The sequence below is a fragment of the Camponotus floridanus genome, unplaced genomic scaffold (assembly GCF_003227725.1).
Source record: "Camponotus floridanus strain SB8 unplaced genomic scaffold, Cflo_v7.5 scaffold22, whole genome shotgun sequence".
NCBI classification, from domain to species: domain Eukaryota; kingdom Metazoa; phylum Arthropoda; class Insecta; order Hymenoptera; family Formicidae; genus Camponotus; species Camponotus floridanus.
Window position 1 is genome coordinate 2188317 of NW_020229348.1, and position 17166 is coordinate 2205482.

Here is a 17166-nt window from a genome sequence, read left to right on the forward strand (position 1 = left end):
TAGAAATTGCGCGATTAATGCTTAATTATACGCCGCGGCAACTTTGCGCACCAGGACCGTCATATTTTTATCACGCGACTTATAGACACGCGAGCTCCTAATGTATAAAATATTAAATCCTTCATTTAACGTGACTCTAAATCGTCTGATAAAGAAAGTTATAATGGATTTTCTCCTATTGGCTTTCTATTAATTATTTTCTCAGAATCTCTTTTTAAGAAATATATTCTACCGATGCGTGGAATTATTACAATATAAACGAGAAAGAAGTGATTCTCGCGCAGAAAAAAAAATCAATTTAAAATAATCGTGGTACAACGATTATTTCCATAGGAATATTTTACAAAAAAAAAAATGATCCTCTTAAAGTATCGTGAAAATTCTTTTATTCTCGGAATTCAAGGGAAATTTATATCAGACGCATGCACTGAATACGATTACATCTCTCTTCTCCTTTCGGCCAATCGAATCGTATATTTACATATAAATATAAATACGACGTGTAATTCATATCCGGAGCTGCATAAATTTCGAGAAATTTTATACGAGTGTACGCGAAATTAACTGGCGACCTTTATCCATAACATGATAAAAGGGTTGACACTTTATTTCGCGCGACAACAAAATTGCGCCGATTTATAACCGACTCGACCCGACGGAAGTAGATACGTACGTCATCGGTCAGCCGGCATGTTATCGGCGCAATATGCACGCTTCGTCCCGGAATTCGTTTCGCTAACTTTAGATTCCGCTTGTTGTAATTTAATTACGACTGACGGACGAACGCAAACTAGAATGCCGCCACCATTGCCGTTGTTGCCACGGCCCCACGGCTGCCATGAAATACGTCAATGAATTTATCGCAGCCGCCGACCGGACATTTATTCGCGCTGCAAAAGTGAATTCGATTTCTCCGCGCCGGGCGTTTTGATTTATTCGCCGTGATAGATTGGATAGATTATGTAGCACAGTCGCGGTGAAAAAAGCCGAGCCAAGACGTCGCCCGGATGGCGAGATCGATCGACGTGTAACGTCACCCAATCTGTAATCCTCTTAACAATGTTCCGCTACAGAGAAATCGGCGGCGAAATTCTTCGAGAAATTCTTTAGTCTCTCCTTACACCCGAGGTCCCTTATTTTTCGTAGCTATTCTCACGAAGAGACTCGGGGAGAATGCGCGTGTTATTAATTACACCCTGTATAAATATCCCCCTGCGGATGATACGCGCGATAATTACGAAGATCCATCGATCGATTGCCGCGATTGAGCGCAGCCGAGTTCGTTAAATCAATCGATTACATCTAATTTCGATAAAATTCTCCATGGGATTCTCTTCTCGTAGCCTCAAGCATGTTCGGAATGTTTGACGCTTTGTCGGACCGCCGATAAATCCTACGGATGACCATCACGTGCGATACGAACGCCACGATATGACGCTCGATAACGTTCCGTCGAAGATCTATCTATCGATTGAACGGACGGGGGCGTCTAACTGGGTCCATTAACGCCAGCTAATTAATGTATCTGATTAAGCAAGGCATCGACGCACATGTATCATCTCAAGTCCCGACCACGCGTTCGATCCATATATAATAATACCTCTGATATCTGGATATATAGAGTCCGCGTATTGCCCACGTCTCTCCAGCATAAGCTATGCGAGAGCGTATTATACATCGTCGCCACGACGCGGGCATAAATCTTCGTTATTTGACGTAATGGCCGTGCCACACACGCATACACGCGCGTCGTAGATTATTATTATTATAAATTTCCATGACGCGTACAGGGTGACGGTTCTTACGAATTTCAACGCCGGGCGCGCGATGTACACCGCGATTGACGAAGATTCACGATGCAAATACCGCAAACATAGAATAATACACCGGTCCCGCGCTCCTTCGCGCTCTATCGGCCTGTACAGGATGTCCCCGGAACTAATGTACCGTTAAATCTCTCAAGGAATCTGTCATCGGCAGGATATCCGATAATTCTTGGCTCAACGTTTATCCCCCCCCCTCCCCCTCTTCTCTTCTGCACGTGTTCTATGAGATGTACTCGATGTTAGACATTTTGAAAGACTTTAACGGTCTATTGAGCGTAAGTTTACTTTTCGTTAAGCGTTTCCTAACTCGTTTTATGGCGAAATACCTTATTTCATGTGTACAGCATCCCGTGCACCGATCAATTCGAATAACAATATTCTTATTTTACAGAATTGGATCTCTGCACTTTGTATATATTGTTAAGAAGATATTCTTCTCTGCTCATTTTAAAGATTATTGTTATTGCACAAAAAATATAAAAAATTGAAAATTCTCTGAAAGGATAAAAGATTATAAAATTTAATAATTTAATTAAATAATCGATCAAAAAATTATAAAAATTCTAAAGCTAAAATTTTCATTGGTTCGAGTTTTGTTTGAAGCCTGAAATTATTAATGGTACTTCACTGGATTTTTTTATTTGAACTTGTATGAAAAGAGATTGTGGAAGAGATAAAATTACATTCTATGCAAATAGCTCGAATTATAGTTTGAAAAAGAGAAAAAAAAAACTATCATATTGGTGGAGATACGCGTTTTTCGCGCAGAAATGGAATCATTAAAAATAGATTAACATATTTAATTATGTATCAATTCTTATATACACATAATTTAAAATTCCAGTTTTCTTATCTAACACGCTTGGCATTAAAATTCTGCAAGTTTAAACTAATACTTAAGATCTTTTATCAGAAGAAAAAGATCAATTCTGGCTGTCGCGCAGATAATCGAGATAAACTCGTTCGTATCTCCAAATAGAACAAAAAGCAAATCCCCCCTCTCCCCTTGCTCTCTACGTTTCCACATGTACGTCCGTGCGACAGATCGACGTGCATTTTTCACGATGCAGGCGATATTGCAGGCCCGTGAAATGAATTATGCATACACGACGCAGATATCATTTCGATAGCCGCCACGGACGTTCAGCGTGAGCGATCTGTCACTGATGCTTAATGACCGGCATTAATTGGTTATTGTCAGTGCCTCGGCCATCGATCCTGTATCCTGCGATATCGCGACGCATTCATTCTCCTCGACCATTTGCTTTTATTCGGGAAGAGATACTTGACGCTGACAAAGGAGGTCATTTAGATTAAAAGTCTCCACTTCAGAAAAGTTCAATCCAATTTTTAAAAACGAAAAAATATGCGCTTGTTTTGCGCACGTGCCAAATTTAACCATCCCCGACGATAAAATCTGCATTTTGCCTTCGTAATGTTATGCGTCCATTTCGCTGATGCATATATCGCGAAATATTTCCTCCGATGCCTCTGATTTAAAAAAATCGAAATTTCTCAGTATACTTTTATTAATTTATTATTAAAATTTTTATTTGATTAATAAAAACTAATTTATTTTCGAAGAATAATATAAAATAAAATTTCACATTTAAAATATATTTTATATATTTAAATTTCATATTTAAACAAAATTGTGATGACAAAAGTTTCAAATAAAAGAAGATATAAATCTCGAATGTTTACAAACATCATTCCGATCAATCAATTATTGAGGCTCATTATTATTGCGTGTAATATTATACGATATCGGCGTACACGTGAAAATGTAAACTCACCATGTAAAACCCCTTCCAGTCATACGATCACGTAAAAACTCACGAGTTTTCGTGATCTTTATGACATTTCGACTATCATAAGATAGGACAAAGGTTTCGTCCACCATATATAACAGTGCGCGACGGTTGGCTTGGCAAGACGCGGAACATTCCAAGCAGGATCGCCAAGATCGGACTTCTTTCGACAACTGTGCAAAGTACAAAGGAGATGCAATACGCGCGGACACCGGATACCGTCCGGAATTTTATGACTGATCTAATCAATGAAGGGTTCAGTCTCGTTCTATATGTGCGCCGGATATATCCCCGCATGCTCTGCGACCCTCTACTTCCACGTCCGAAGTATTATTGAATTTCCCGGACAAGAGGCGGACTGGACTTCCGCCCTGAGTCGCAGGGGATCCTTTGTCAGCTTACACCGAATATCTTCTTTCGTCCGTGGAAGTGAATGTCAATTGCAGAAACTACCGGAGATAACGATCGATCGCGTGCCTTTAGGTGTAAAATGCGTTTGTGTGCGTTAAAACGCACCGTTTCGCGGCTCGTGGCGTACAATTGTTTTAATTTTAATCAATTGTTACAATTGTTTTTGTTTTAATAGCATTTCGGTATCTTTGCAAACACAGGACGGTTTATCTTTTTCGTTCAAACATATCAAAAAATTAATCGATGAGATAAAATATACATGTGTATGTGCGTGTGTGAATATTTCAGCATCAAACGTATTTGTTTCACTTATTTTAACTGTCGTGTTGCTTCAGTCTTTCAGAAAAATCGCTTGAACAATATTTTATATAAGGTATTTTCTTTTGAAGATGTATAATCAATCATGTGTCAAGTAGCAGAAAAAATATAGAGTAATATCTTTCATAAGAGATTATGTCACAAAGTATTTCTCAAACTTCTTTTATATATATAACACACATCCTAAATCAATCTTGTTTTCTCATATATAAAATACATCCTAAGTTTTTTATTTTGATGAAAAAGACATAAAGTTTGCTATCGTCATTTTAAATATGTTGATATATCGTGACAAAATTTTTCAACACTTATAGAAATGTCTTAAACTTACTTACGCAGTCCCTTCATTTACGCGAATCGTGACGCGAAGTAACTTGAAAATGTTATACTTTTTACTTTCTACGGCATTAAAAAAAGACGTATGTAGTCGGAAACTTATTTTCTTACCGAGTAACGACGTATTTTCAGTTGCCGTGAATAAAACGGAATCAGCGGAGAATATAATGGAGGAAAACATTGTTCGAGAAAGCGTACGCGAATCTCCCTCCCTCTCTTTCGTCGCTGTGTCTGAACAATGAAGACATGCTCTACTAATGGTGCACTGTTGCAATATGTAGATTACAGAATATATACATGTATATTGTGTATTATGTATATTACGACGATATCAGATACCATGTCGACTGAGGTTGACATGAGGGACGGGGGAGAATAGTTGCACAGACATGAATTCCATCATTAATGTTTAATTACGGGTAGTGCTTAATAATCATGTTAGTGGATATCAGATTGTGTATCGAACCCTTTCCTACATTGTGGAAACATTAATAAAAAGGTATACGATCACGTTACCGAGGAACATTTCTGTGAAGGCTAGACTCATTATGAGGATACCAATCATACTCTTGTTTAATTTCAGAGATCATTGGTCATTTAAGCATGATTAATGCACGAACTGTATACATCAAGTTCTACTTAAACTTAAATACTCGACTTTGTTTCATGTTCGCATACTCGATGTATAATTTGTTAAGCCTCTTCAATCTCTAATGTTAGATAATTCTATTGATATTGATATTCCAACATGAAACTCTAAGCGCTATTATCGTCATTATTATTGTAATAACCACAATCAAAAGCTGGGAATTGATACCAGGAAATAGATTATACATACGCATTTCCTCTTAAATGTATCCGGTTAAATTTATCCGGTATGTTATTAAATTTGAATAACATCGGAGCGGCGTATATCGAACAAAATATCGAGCGAAAGTGTGTTTCGGTGTTTCACGGGTAATTATTTATCCGTCGTATATTTGTAGCCTCGCAAAAGTAGAGCTCGTCCACGTATATATTCTCAACGCGCAGTTTACATTACATTTTTGCAGTCGCTCCGGTATGCCAGCACGGCCAGATGAGGGTTTTCGGCGTGGCGAAACACGAGATCGCAAATATTCCCTGCGAATTGGAGGCGAACCCGCCAGAAGTATCGTTCACCTGGAAATTCAATAATACGATGGAAGCGATGGATATACCTCAGGCAAAAGTCACCAGCGATCGTACACACTCGACAGTCTCGTACGAACCGATTAACGACCTGGATTACGGTACTCTCCTTTGCTGGGGCAGCAACGACCAGGGCAGTCAGCTGGAACCGTGCGTCTTCCATATCGTACCAGCTGGTAAGTACCAGCTCGACCTCTTAGTGAGCTTTCTTGAAAAATTAAAGCGTACTTTGTTCCTCCTCGCGCGTTTTTTTTTTTTTACAAAGGATGTACAGATGCGACGTAATTACTCTACGTAGATTATATTGCGATATATTGAAGACAATGCTATCATATATATAACAGCATTATATAGCGCATCAATCATGTAACGTATTTCGCGAAGCCAATTAATGCTGATAGCCGATGTAATTAATAATTTTATAAATATTTGCATGAGCAAATGTTTAAAGCGTAATTAATTAATATCATAGATGGACGTCTTCTCGAATGTAATCGCACGCCGCAATTGGAATTTTTATGTTAAAACTACGCAAATATATAAATTGTACGCGATATGAATTACAAAAATTATTATACGCGACATTCGATACTTTTACATGACTCTATAGTCGCTGATATTATTATCGTCGTCGCGAATGAATAAATCAGAAATAGAATGAAGATGAATGAATATTTCGATGGGGTTGCGACCGCGACACAACTTATTTAAAAGACAACACAATCGATTCCTCGATAGACGAATGTCACACCATTTCGAAGCTCTTGCAAGGTGCATTCAATAGATTCGATTGCATTTATTCTCCCTGTCGGCGAGACGACACTATCATTCGGCATCCGATGAATGCAACGTCCTGGAATTCGCTACGTTTTTATCGAATTATCGGTGACTCAATAAACGTTAAAGTAGATCTAATGTAACTTCAATCGACTCTGTTTTTTGAATTCTTGCTTGCAATTAATCTTGCATTAGTATCTGAAAGCTACTAATATAGAGATATCAAGAGATAATAACATTTGGGATAAGAGAGAGAACTCCCCAGTAAACATAGGTTCGTAAACCAAACGGTTAAGATAATATAGTCAGACATCTGTTATCATGGTTACAGGAAAACACTAGCTGTTACAATGTTCCATAACCGGCAAAACATATTTGGAGATTAATTGACCTAATTGAATCGTTTATTAATTAATTAAATTCATTTTACTTATATCTCTTGATAAAATTCTTTTTATATTATTTTTATTATCGGTCTTTTACTTTAATCACATAGTTCAAATCGTATATTATTCAAACTTGAATATTACAATATGTGTGTAATTTTTTATTCTTGTTTTTTTCACAGTTTAATAGGTGCAATTATTTGCACGAGAATCGGAAAAATATTGTTACGACTTTTTATATTCAAACATCGCTATTTTGTCAGCGTTTTGTAGATTTTCATGTACTGAGAAAAAAAATCGTTAACTTGACTAAATGCGTTTAGCTGGTTATTATTCCTTTAATTGAAATATTGAAATATTTGACATAAATAGTACTTAAATATTTTAATTATAAAATGGTAACTAAATTCATTTAACAAAGTTGACGATTATTTTTCCTCAGTATAACAGTTCAAATTTTATGCCGATAAACTTTGTTTTAATGCGATTTTACATTTTAAAAATCTTTACATTTTTACCTCATTAATACAAATAACCGCGTATTTGTGTTCCCGAGAAATATTGAGATAAAAATATCGCTACAATTTTCATCCAATGGTAGATAAAAATTTGCGCTTAAGTGGATAAAAATAAAAATAAATTAAAGATACGTGCTTTGTCGCGGATGAAAAATCGCCGCTCTTATTCGTTAAAGGCCAATGACAAATCGTAAGCGAACGTAGCGATATGTGATAAACGCATTTTAGTGCTCGGCTCGGTATTAAACTGCTGGAACGAGTAATAAAAAAGCATCATTAAAACGTGAACGTTAAATAAAAAAGGGACATTGTGATTTGAGTATCGTGTAGTTGAACAGATATTAGAGGCTAGCTAAGCTCGTTGATGAAAGACGATCAAATCTCGAAGCGCGCACGAGTCAGTTGCATTGTCAGCAGTTTTTTTTTCAGGAAGTTTCAACATCTTCCAAGATAATTCTTTTACGGGAGATATTTCGATGACGTTCTAAATTTATATAATTCTTTATGTATAGATAAATTAATATTGAAAATATTAAAAAAAGGTATGGAAATTACAACTTTTTTTACAAAAATATTAGAATATTTCTAATTTAAAAGTTCTTTCTATAAATAATCTAAAAACGCAGGTAATCTAAAGTTACATGAATCAATCAAAAAAAAATGTTAAGTCAATTAATATAATCGATTAACATTGCCATGTTTAATGGCGTCAGATTCAATATCAGGTTTTCTTCGTGGTATCGTGGCAGAATGCCTTTTGAATTCGCTAATTAAACATTCATTTATGCTTGTTAATTATATCGCTAATCGACGCGTAAAATCGAGCCCGAAACTGATCGCGCGCGAATTCGACAGGCCGCCCGGACACGCCGCACAACTGCTCCCTATTGAATCAGACGACCGACTCGATTTACGTGGATTGCATCGAAGGCTTTGACGGCGGGTTGCCGCAAAAGTTCACCATGCAGGTGGACCGCGAGGCCGGATCCGGCAAGGGCGGCCCGGCGACGGTCTACAATCAGACCAGCAAGACGCCCACCTTTTCCGTCAACAATCTGGACCCCGGCAGCACCTACGAGGTCTCCATTTACTCCACTAATGCCAAGGGTCGCAGTGAGACCGTGCGCTTTCGGGCCACCACCCTGAATCTGCCCGAGAGACGAACAGGTGAGTCCGTCGCGAGCGTCCGAACAACCGAGCCGAGAATCATAATCGATCCGCGGTTAAATCGTCCACGATGTAATCTTATCAGACGATTCATAAGTAAGTTTCAAGCGATGCGATCGTTCCGATGTGCGGTATCATCAGATAGAGATTGGAGGAAACGTTTCAAGGAGGAGCTTCGCCTTTCGAGTGGAATTCTGACTTTGAACCGCGTATAATGTAGCCGCAATAATAATAACGATAATAATGACAATAATAAGACGAGTGATAATAAACGTTAACAACATTACAATATCATAATATCATTAATAGTCATCATGTAAAAGATTCAGAGACATTTTTACGTATCACTTGACTCATTCAAGTGTGTCTCCCAATTATTTATTAGATAATTTCTAACATGTGCTTTAAATTTTCGAAATATTTAGCTTCTAAAATATTTTACATTTTCGTTATCGTCTCAAAAGAAGACCTCGAAACATTATCTATAAGTAGTTTTTACATTTCATAACTACGTTATTCTCTCAATATCTCATAATAGACCGTGTAATTTATCGAGTAGCTCTTAGTTTCGATCGTACCAATGACACCGTAACAATATCGCTCGTATACTTTGCCACCGCGATGGTAAAATGATACAGCGCGTCGTAAATGCACTGGGAATATAAACCGGAAAGTGGAACGTATAAAGGAAGCATCGTACAGAGACGGATATTGCTTATGAATCGATCTAAATATTTTGAGCACTGCTCTCGCTACGCTGCACGGCCTTGTTGCATCGTAGAATTCGTGTGAACATCGTTGATCCTCTTTCTCTCTCTCTCTCTCTTTCTCTCTCTCTCTTTCTCTCTTTCTCTTTCTGTCTCGTGCAATAACATCGTAACTCGATTCCAGCGGTTTTTGAGTGACCGCGTTGAAAGTTTCGGGAGTGTATTATGCCCATAATATACATGTATTCGTGTTGATTCGCGCGAGATCATTTAGAGAGTATTGCATCGGATATTTTTTGAATATTTCTTATAAATTTTTTCCTAGAACAATTCATTAAATACAAGATCCATTTTAAGACAAATTTTAAACGCAAGTTTTAGTTAAATATAATAATAGTGGAAATATATTTCGAAGAAAAGTTTATATAAAATATAATTAAAAGTAATAATTAAATTATAAAGTAATAATTAACATCCTTCTTTCGTGAATTTATTAATTTCCTTAGTTAGGAGAAGAGGATCAAATAATATTTGCTTAAGATATTTGCCATAATAATTTAAAATTAATTACAATTAAAGCCATGATAATAGAATTAATTGTAAATTAAAAGTGAGAAAGATATCGTATTAAATTTTGAAGAGGTCGAAAGTATTTCCTCTAAAATTAAAACAAATGAAATCGACTAAACTTTATCGTATAATATTAACTAAAAAAATACTTCATCAATAGCGTTATCATCCATATACTCGTTTAAAATTTTCTATAAACATTCTGTATAAGGGCAAGAAAATATTTTTCGATAATATACGCGAAATGTGTGTGTGCATCGTATGAAATTTTTCTTGCAAAATATGTGTGCACGTTTGGAGAGAATACATGTTTTTTTTTCTTTTTCTTTTTTTGCGAGTTACGATGATATTGGATCCATTCGTCTGTCCGAAAATTCGCGGCTATTTCAGCAAATGACGGTATCGTCTTTTTACTTGGATCAAAGCATACGTATGCTATGTGATGTGAAATTGTAATCGTGTTAGAGTTTCGTGTAGACGATTGCATCGAAATTGTGTAGCAGACTTTTTATATAAGATGTGAATTAGAGATGCATACATCGACACACGGCATATACGGCGCATGAGCTCATCATCAATGACCGTTTCGTACCCTCTCAATCATTTCCACCACAATATCATAAAATATATTAATAAATATATACGCGAAATATATACGCCAGATAATTAATAACAAAATTGCACGCATCAATACACACATATTGCCTCGAGAAAGGAGATGCACTTATTTTACAATGTGATTTTTATTTTTTGATCGAAATGTTGCAAAATTTTTTTATAAATCTCTCTTTTTATCCGAATTTTCCGATAAAATTATTCGTACACAAATATTTTTCTTTCACACAAGTCTATTGTAAATTTAATAAAGAGATAAACAGTTTTTTCGAGGCATATTTTTCAATAATGCCTAATCATTATTATACAATGTTTATTGTTGAATAAATTTGATTCGAATAACTTAAATGTAAATTATAAAAATTCTAATACATAAGAAGAAACGTATTTGTCTAAAACAGTCTGGATTTTTAAGCTCATCCTCGTGGCGAGAAGTGCATTCTTGATAGTAGTTTCACGCTGCAAGCCCATTAAACAAATTTCACGGCCTAATTTAAGCGACGGCGCGACCCCACCGCATTCTTCTATCTAATTGCTCACGATTAACCCACCGGCTGGCACGTAGACGGACGTTAAGCGGCGTTACGCGCATTAATAATGCGCGGCTAATAGGCGGCGCGATGGCGGAACCCGGTCGGCGTCGTCGTTTATCCGCTCTACTGTGGCCCACCGCGCAGTGGATCGTGACAGGGAGGTAAACCAGACTGTAAAAGGCTTTCGTATTTTGCGTCAGCTGGCCCTCCTTTGTTATAAATCGCCGTTCCTTACGGTACGCTCGCCCGATTTATATCCGACTCTATTGCCACCACCCGAAAAAAAAAATCAAGTCTCGATGCAGGTTTTGCGAAAAAAGAAAATCCGATTGTTCGACTGTTACAGAATGTTCCGAGAATGTTTGGTCGAACTTTTGCATATTTTTACGAATCGTATCGATGAAATAATATTATCGCACGAATGTAGAAATTTTTTTCGCGCTACGGGAGCTAAAAGTCTTATACCTTGATCAATCATTTGCGTATCTTCTCGTTTTAGATTTGATAGAGAGCTGAATTCTTCAAAATTATAGCGATTTTAACATTTGGGGAAAAAGATACTTTGCGCTCGTTCGGTATAAAAAGCTATGGGCTGCGTCAAAGGACTGCACGCCGTCGAATGGCAGCTTTCGAGACGATAAAAATGACAAAAATGTGCGCACGGATCGGTTCGTCCCGCTCGATGAGTGGCAGGTATCGATTGCGTTTTGACGTTTTGCATTAAAATACGTCGGTGCGCGTAGCGTGACGAACGATTGGCACATTTCATGGAAAATCCATCGGTGTGATCGAGCTCTCTCGAAAGAGATCGCGCGTCATCGAATTCATGGAAACGCGAGAACGCATTACGGCGGAATAATATTACGACTGATTAAGCTTCGGGTACGTGTGTCTTGATGATCTCTCCATAGACTCCGATAAATTACGAATGAAACGCGAGAAACGAGAGAACCTCCGTGATCAATCAATCTCTTCGCAAATAAATCCTATTCGAGATAATCCCCGGCCAGTCGCGAAATTAAAAAAAATTAATATATCGTGGATATAAATGTTCCATTTCCCACTGAAATATTAATTTAAAACGTTCCAATTTTATTCCATTGTTACATTTGTCGATTATTTCTGGCAACTATAATTTCTTATTTCTCGGATTTATAAATCGGAGCATTTTTGTCTAAAAGATTTCGTCAATGTTTCTTCAATCACAACGTGATTACGCAAAGTTTATTACTTGAAATAAATCTACTAGATATCCACTCTATTATCTCGAGTATACTATAATAACACTTTTCATCATTTATCCAGCATACCATCATATCAGTGATATCGATTACTAACCCTCTTAGTAAATAAGAATTCCCATAAAACGCATAAATAAAACTCGGTCCCGCGTCGAAACCACCCTTGACATCCCGAAACTACCTCACGCGCGTCCCGTGAAGATCAGTTAGACGAAGCCTGAGGCTGGTGTGTTGTGCCACTTCCGGTAGCAGGTGAAAGGCTGGCGCAACCCCCCTCGCCGGAGAATTGCACGATCCGGGAGGAGAGCCGGACGACGGTGCGGGTGAGCTGCGCCGAGAGCGAGTACTTCGATGCGAGCACGGCCACCTACGTGCTGCAGGTCTTCGACGCCAACACCAGGCATCTGCTGGCGTCCACGACGAGTCTGACGCCGAGTATGATCGAGGTGACGAATCTGCCCGCCGACAGGAGTCATTCCGGCCTCATGCTGTCCCTCAGGATCATGACGGCGCACGCCATGAGCGAGGCCACGGTTCTCCACAGTCCGCAATTTGTACCGGAGGGTAATACCCAGGAGCACCAGCGTCACCCAGGTAGGGCCCAGATACACAATGGATCTCGCTCCTCGCCCCGCCCCCTCCCCTCGCTGTGTATACATTGTACGTCTCCACGCGATGGTGCTTTTCAAGATGCGAGCAATTCAATCCCGGTTAAGTAATAGCAACATTGCCGTTATTATGATCGAGCGAAATAAAATTAGTATTCTTGTCGCTAGCGTTCATTTCAAATTGTCTCAGCTGGATGAAAAGAATTCTTGGAGAAGAATATTTTCGCGATCGCGAGATTCCGAAATGAATAATAATTCGCGACTGACATGCGTTTTCATTCGTATTTTGAGTATTTGTCGATTGAATTTATACATACTCGATTGTATCCACTCGATTGTTTTCAAAATTTTTTTTACAACGAGAAAGGAATATAAATAAAATCCTCCGCAATAAAAAATATATTGTCATACATCAATATAGATATTATATTAGGGGAACAGATTGTCTATACAATTTTTATAATTTGTTCAAGTAGTTTATCTGTTTTAGTTTTTGCTTGTGTTATTGTGTGATTGTTATTCGTATATTCGTATATTCGTATAATTTCGTATTATTCCATGTTTTATATTTTTATTTTTTCCAGCTTAAATTGGCGAGATAGCAGTATTTGCTAAAACGTGAGATAATCATTAATATTTATTTAAACTCGTTTCTCTTCAATTCTTTATAGAAGGAAAATAAATTAATTTTATTTTCAAAAAAGGTTCGCAAAATCATTCTTAAGCCGGTATTAATATATCTTTATTTTTGAATAGATTATAAATTTTATTTTTATTAGTCAAAACACGGTTATCAATACTATATTTTTGTACATCTGTATTTCGAATCAATGGAAGAATGGATGTGACGGCAAACGTTTTATGGAAAAACGTATCATCCGAAATCGTGCTACGCGTAGCTGAAACAAGCTAACATTCCGCATAGCGCGACTCGTTCACGATGAAAATGTTCAATCACTGGAAACCACTCGACGTGTCAACATTCCGGGAAATTCATCACGAAGTATCTCGAAATTTGCATATTTGCTTTGTGCACACGTACTATAAATTTTTTTACCCACAACCAACGAGAGGAACTTGAACCATCGAATTAAAGGCAATCACTTGGGAATCCCGCGATTGACTTGTAGAAATATTGTTACACTATTCGTACGACACGGTCAGATCTGCATGCGCCAGATTTGCGTTGAAAAGAGCGCAATTCTCTATTATGCTTCACGGTCATTGTTGTGAAAAATTTGGCCTGTTTTTTGATTAAACTAATAATGTATTCTGTTACTGCCTATCAATTGCTATTGTATTTTTTGTTTTACTATACTCCAGCTTTTGCTTGCGAATTTTCCCCGCACGTGTATATGAGAGACGTGTATTTTTGCTAATTTTCTCCTATCATATATACCATTTAAAATACAAAAAAAAATAAATATACAGGTCGAAAAGCATTGCTGATGTTTTTGCATGTTAATTCTAATCTCCTTTTTAAATATAAGATTTTAGGAAGTAAAAAAAAATACCATCTTTTTTTTGTTACGATGTCTCTCTCTCATCATCGTGATGTTACATTTAATTAAAAACATCCCTAAAAACATCCCGTAATTCCTTGTTCGTACTTACATGCAATAATCTCTACAATTTTTTTATCACATCCGAGAAACGATTTATATATCAAATATAATTTTGTTTAATAAAGCAACATAAAACACAACTTTATAAATAAATTTTAAAATTTTGAAACATTATCTGCTCTATTTTTTATCTATGTATGAATCGCATTTAATATGTAATATAAAGAAAAAATATATAAACGTGGCTTAATATTTCTCTAATATAAAAATAAAATTTCTATAATATAATAACAAAAACCAATCAGTTATTTCGCGTGAGAAAATAAGTTATGTAATAATTAATTATACCTTCTAATTTTATATAATTACTATTTTTCGTGTTTACTATATAATAACTTTTCTCTTTTGAAAATATCATATATTATTTCCATATCTATTTCATATTTTATCCACGATAAAAGATTTTTTATTAACTTTATCAGATATAAACTTTGTATATATATCATTAAATTAATAAAATGTGCATCTCAAAATACAATAAATTAAGATAAGTTTCATGTCATTAATCTCAATATTTTATCGCGCGAAGCATTCTTATATAAGCTCAGAAAGCGCCTCTTTTGTCGAGCATTATCATAAATACATCCAATAATCTCTCGTCTTCTTTCGTGCTTGTTTAGTTTTCTCGACGGCACTCGCGAATAGTCGTTTACATAAACAGTTTGTCTCCGTTACGCTAACAAACAGCGTATTTTGTAGCCGGTAAACACAGTGTACCCGCGTACTTAAACGCGATTATGCTATTGCATTACACTTTCGTTGCCCGCGTTTACGATATACACAGCGATATTATAAACGACACCGTGAAGATAATACGGCGAAGATATGCTAATCGAAGGTCTCGCCGTATTCTTGAGCGGAAGTCAGGCTTACCTCGGCGCATCCTGCGAACAGTTAGCACGTACACGGAAGAGCGAAGTCGGGGTGAACTTGTTTCCAAGGCACACCGCTAAGGCGACTGCTCGCTCGCGCATGTACACCCTGTCGAGGGGCATTCATCCGAAATTGCTCTGCGGCCGAGTCTGATCTTCCCGAGTTTGTCAAGAGACACGCAGCGATGTACATAAACAACCTTGAAGCGTATCGTCAAACGTGTCGCCGAGATCCTTAGACGAATGTGTCGTAAATAGGATGTGTCATGAATATGAATTTCCAACCACTTGTGATTATAACGTCTGATCATTAATATGTTTAATTCACGAACATATAAATGCGACAATGCATTTTATAGAATACAGAACACTTTACTCTATCTACTCATTTGCTGTTTAATAGACAAAAAATTTTAAATGTTTAACATGTTTGTAGTATGTTTTGAATATAAAATATGTTTATGTTAAATATCGTTATATAATTTATAATTTTAAACTCGACAGTTTAATTATCGCTTTGAGCACGGTTCAATATATTGTTAACATTTTATTTACTTGTACAACTTTGCTACTATTATTATAAATCAACCTAACAAGTTGCTACGGTTAAATAATCTCGAGTTTCCCGAATGAGATAGATTTCGTGAGGCAACATTAGCGTGTAACACGAGAAAGTTGCAAGAACACCATTTTCAATTAATCTTTCGTAAATTAATGGATAAGGTCACACCGAAGCGGCTTAAGTTCGAAGACAATAAAGCTGCACGCACAAGTGACGCGTGCAACGGAACGTGGAACATTATTGCGCGAAGAGCTCGAGTCATGCACCAAAGATTTGTTCACATCTATCTATCACGTTTGGTAAGGCCAAGTCTGGGATAAAATCCGGAAAATATAATTTAAATTATGTAATGTAAATTAATCTAAAGCCCAGGAACGAGATCATTAATATCACCTTATTATTATATGAATATGTAGATTATATCTTTTAGTAATTTTTCACATCTTTTTCTTATTCATATTTTAATTTTTTCCTAAATTTGTATAAAATACAAGAATACTCTATAATTTGAAAAAAATAGTGTAAAATCTGATAAATTTTACGAGAGAAAATATGAATAAATAAATATTGAAAAAAATATTTTCTATAGAACTCTTTATATGGAAATGTACAAAATTTCCTTTTCATTATTATAGAATGATATTCTAAATCTGAGTAAAAAAATACACACTGATACAAGTCTTCCGTAAAAAAATTATTAATCGATTCAACTATCTTATATTTTTTAATATTATTTAAATGTCTTTCCTCATCTTCTAATATAAATGCATTCGTAGAAAACTCATATTCATATTCCTTATCTACTGTACGTTCTTTGAAACTGCATTCAAATAGAAAAATATGCTTAAGATTCATGCATACATTTTCCATGCACGTACAGAGAGGCATAAATTCAAATCATCATTAGCTTAGTTTGATGGTCGTGAATGTTGACTCTGCTTTAATATCATCTTAGGAGAATAGAAGCAGTAGAGAAAGAGAGAGAGAGAGAGAGAGAGAAAGCTCCAGAATAGGAACAAGCAGCAGAGAGGCATTCATTTAACGGAGTTCGCAGATATATAAGTGGGTTTTGATTAGCCTCGAACTTGAGTACCGCAGCAGTTCGGAAGCAGA

General features: G+C 36.5%; 1 protein-coding gene and 1 long non-coding RNA gene across 5 annotated transcripts in view; one reads left to right on the plus strand and one right to left on the minus strand.

Moving 5' to 3' along the window:
• Positions 1 to 17166, plus strand: part of LOC105250904 (nephrin) — a 227387-nt gene that overhangs the window by 205261 nt on the left and 4960 nt on the right. For 3 of the 4 annotated variants that reach the window (XM_011257266.2, XM_011257267.2, XM_025408634.1), the window contains 3 exons: positions 5755 to 6048; positions 8409 to 8720; positions 12636 to 12980. In XM_011257266.2, coding sequence (XP_011255568.1) covers positions 5755 to 6048; positions 8409 to 8720; positions 12636 to 12980 — 951 coding nt within the window. The remainder of the gene's footprint in view (positions 1 to 5754; positions 6049 to 8408; positions 8721 to 12635; positions 12981 to 17166) is intronic. The other variant, XM_011257268.2, reaches the window with a different exon arrangement.
• The window catches only part of LOC112637913, a 68788-nt gene that overhangs the window by 41906 nt on the left and 9716 nt on the right, over positions 1 to 17166 (minus strand). The window lies entirely within an intron of this gene.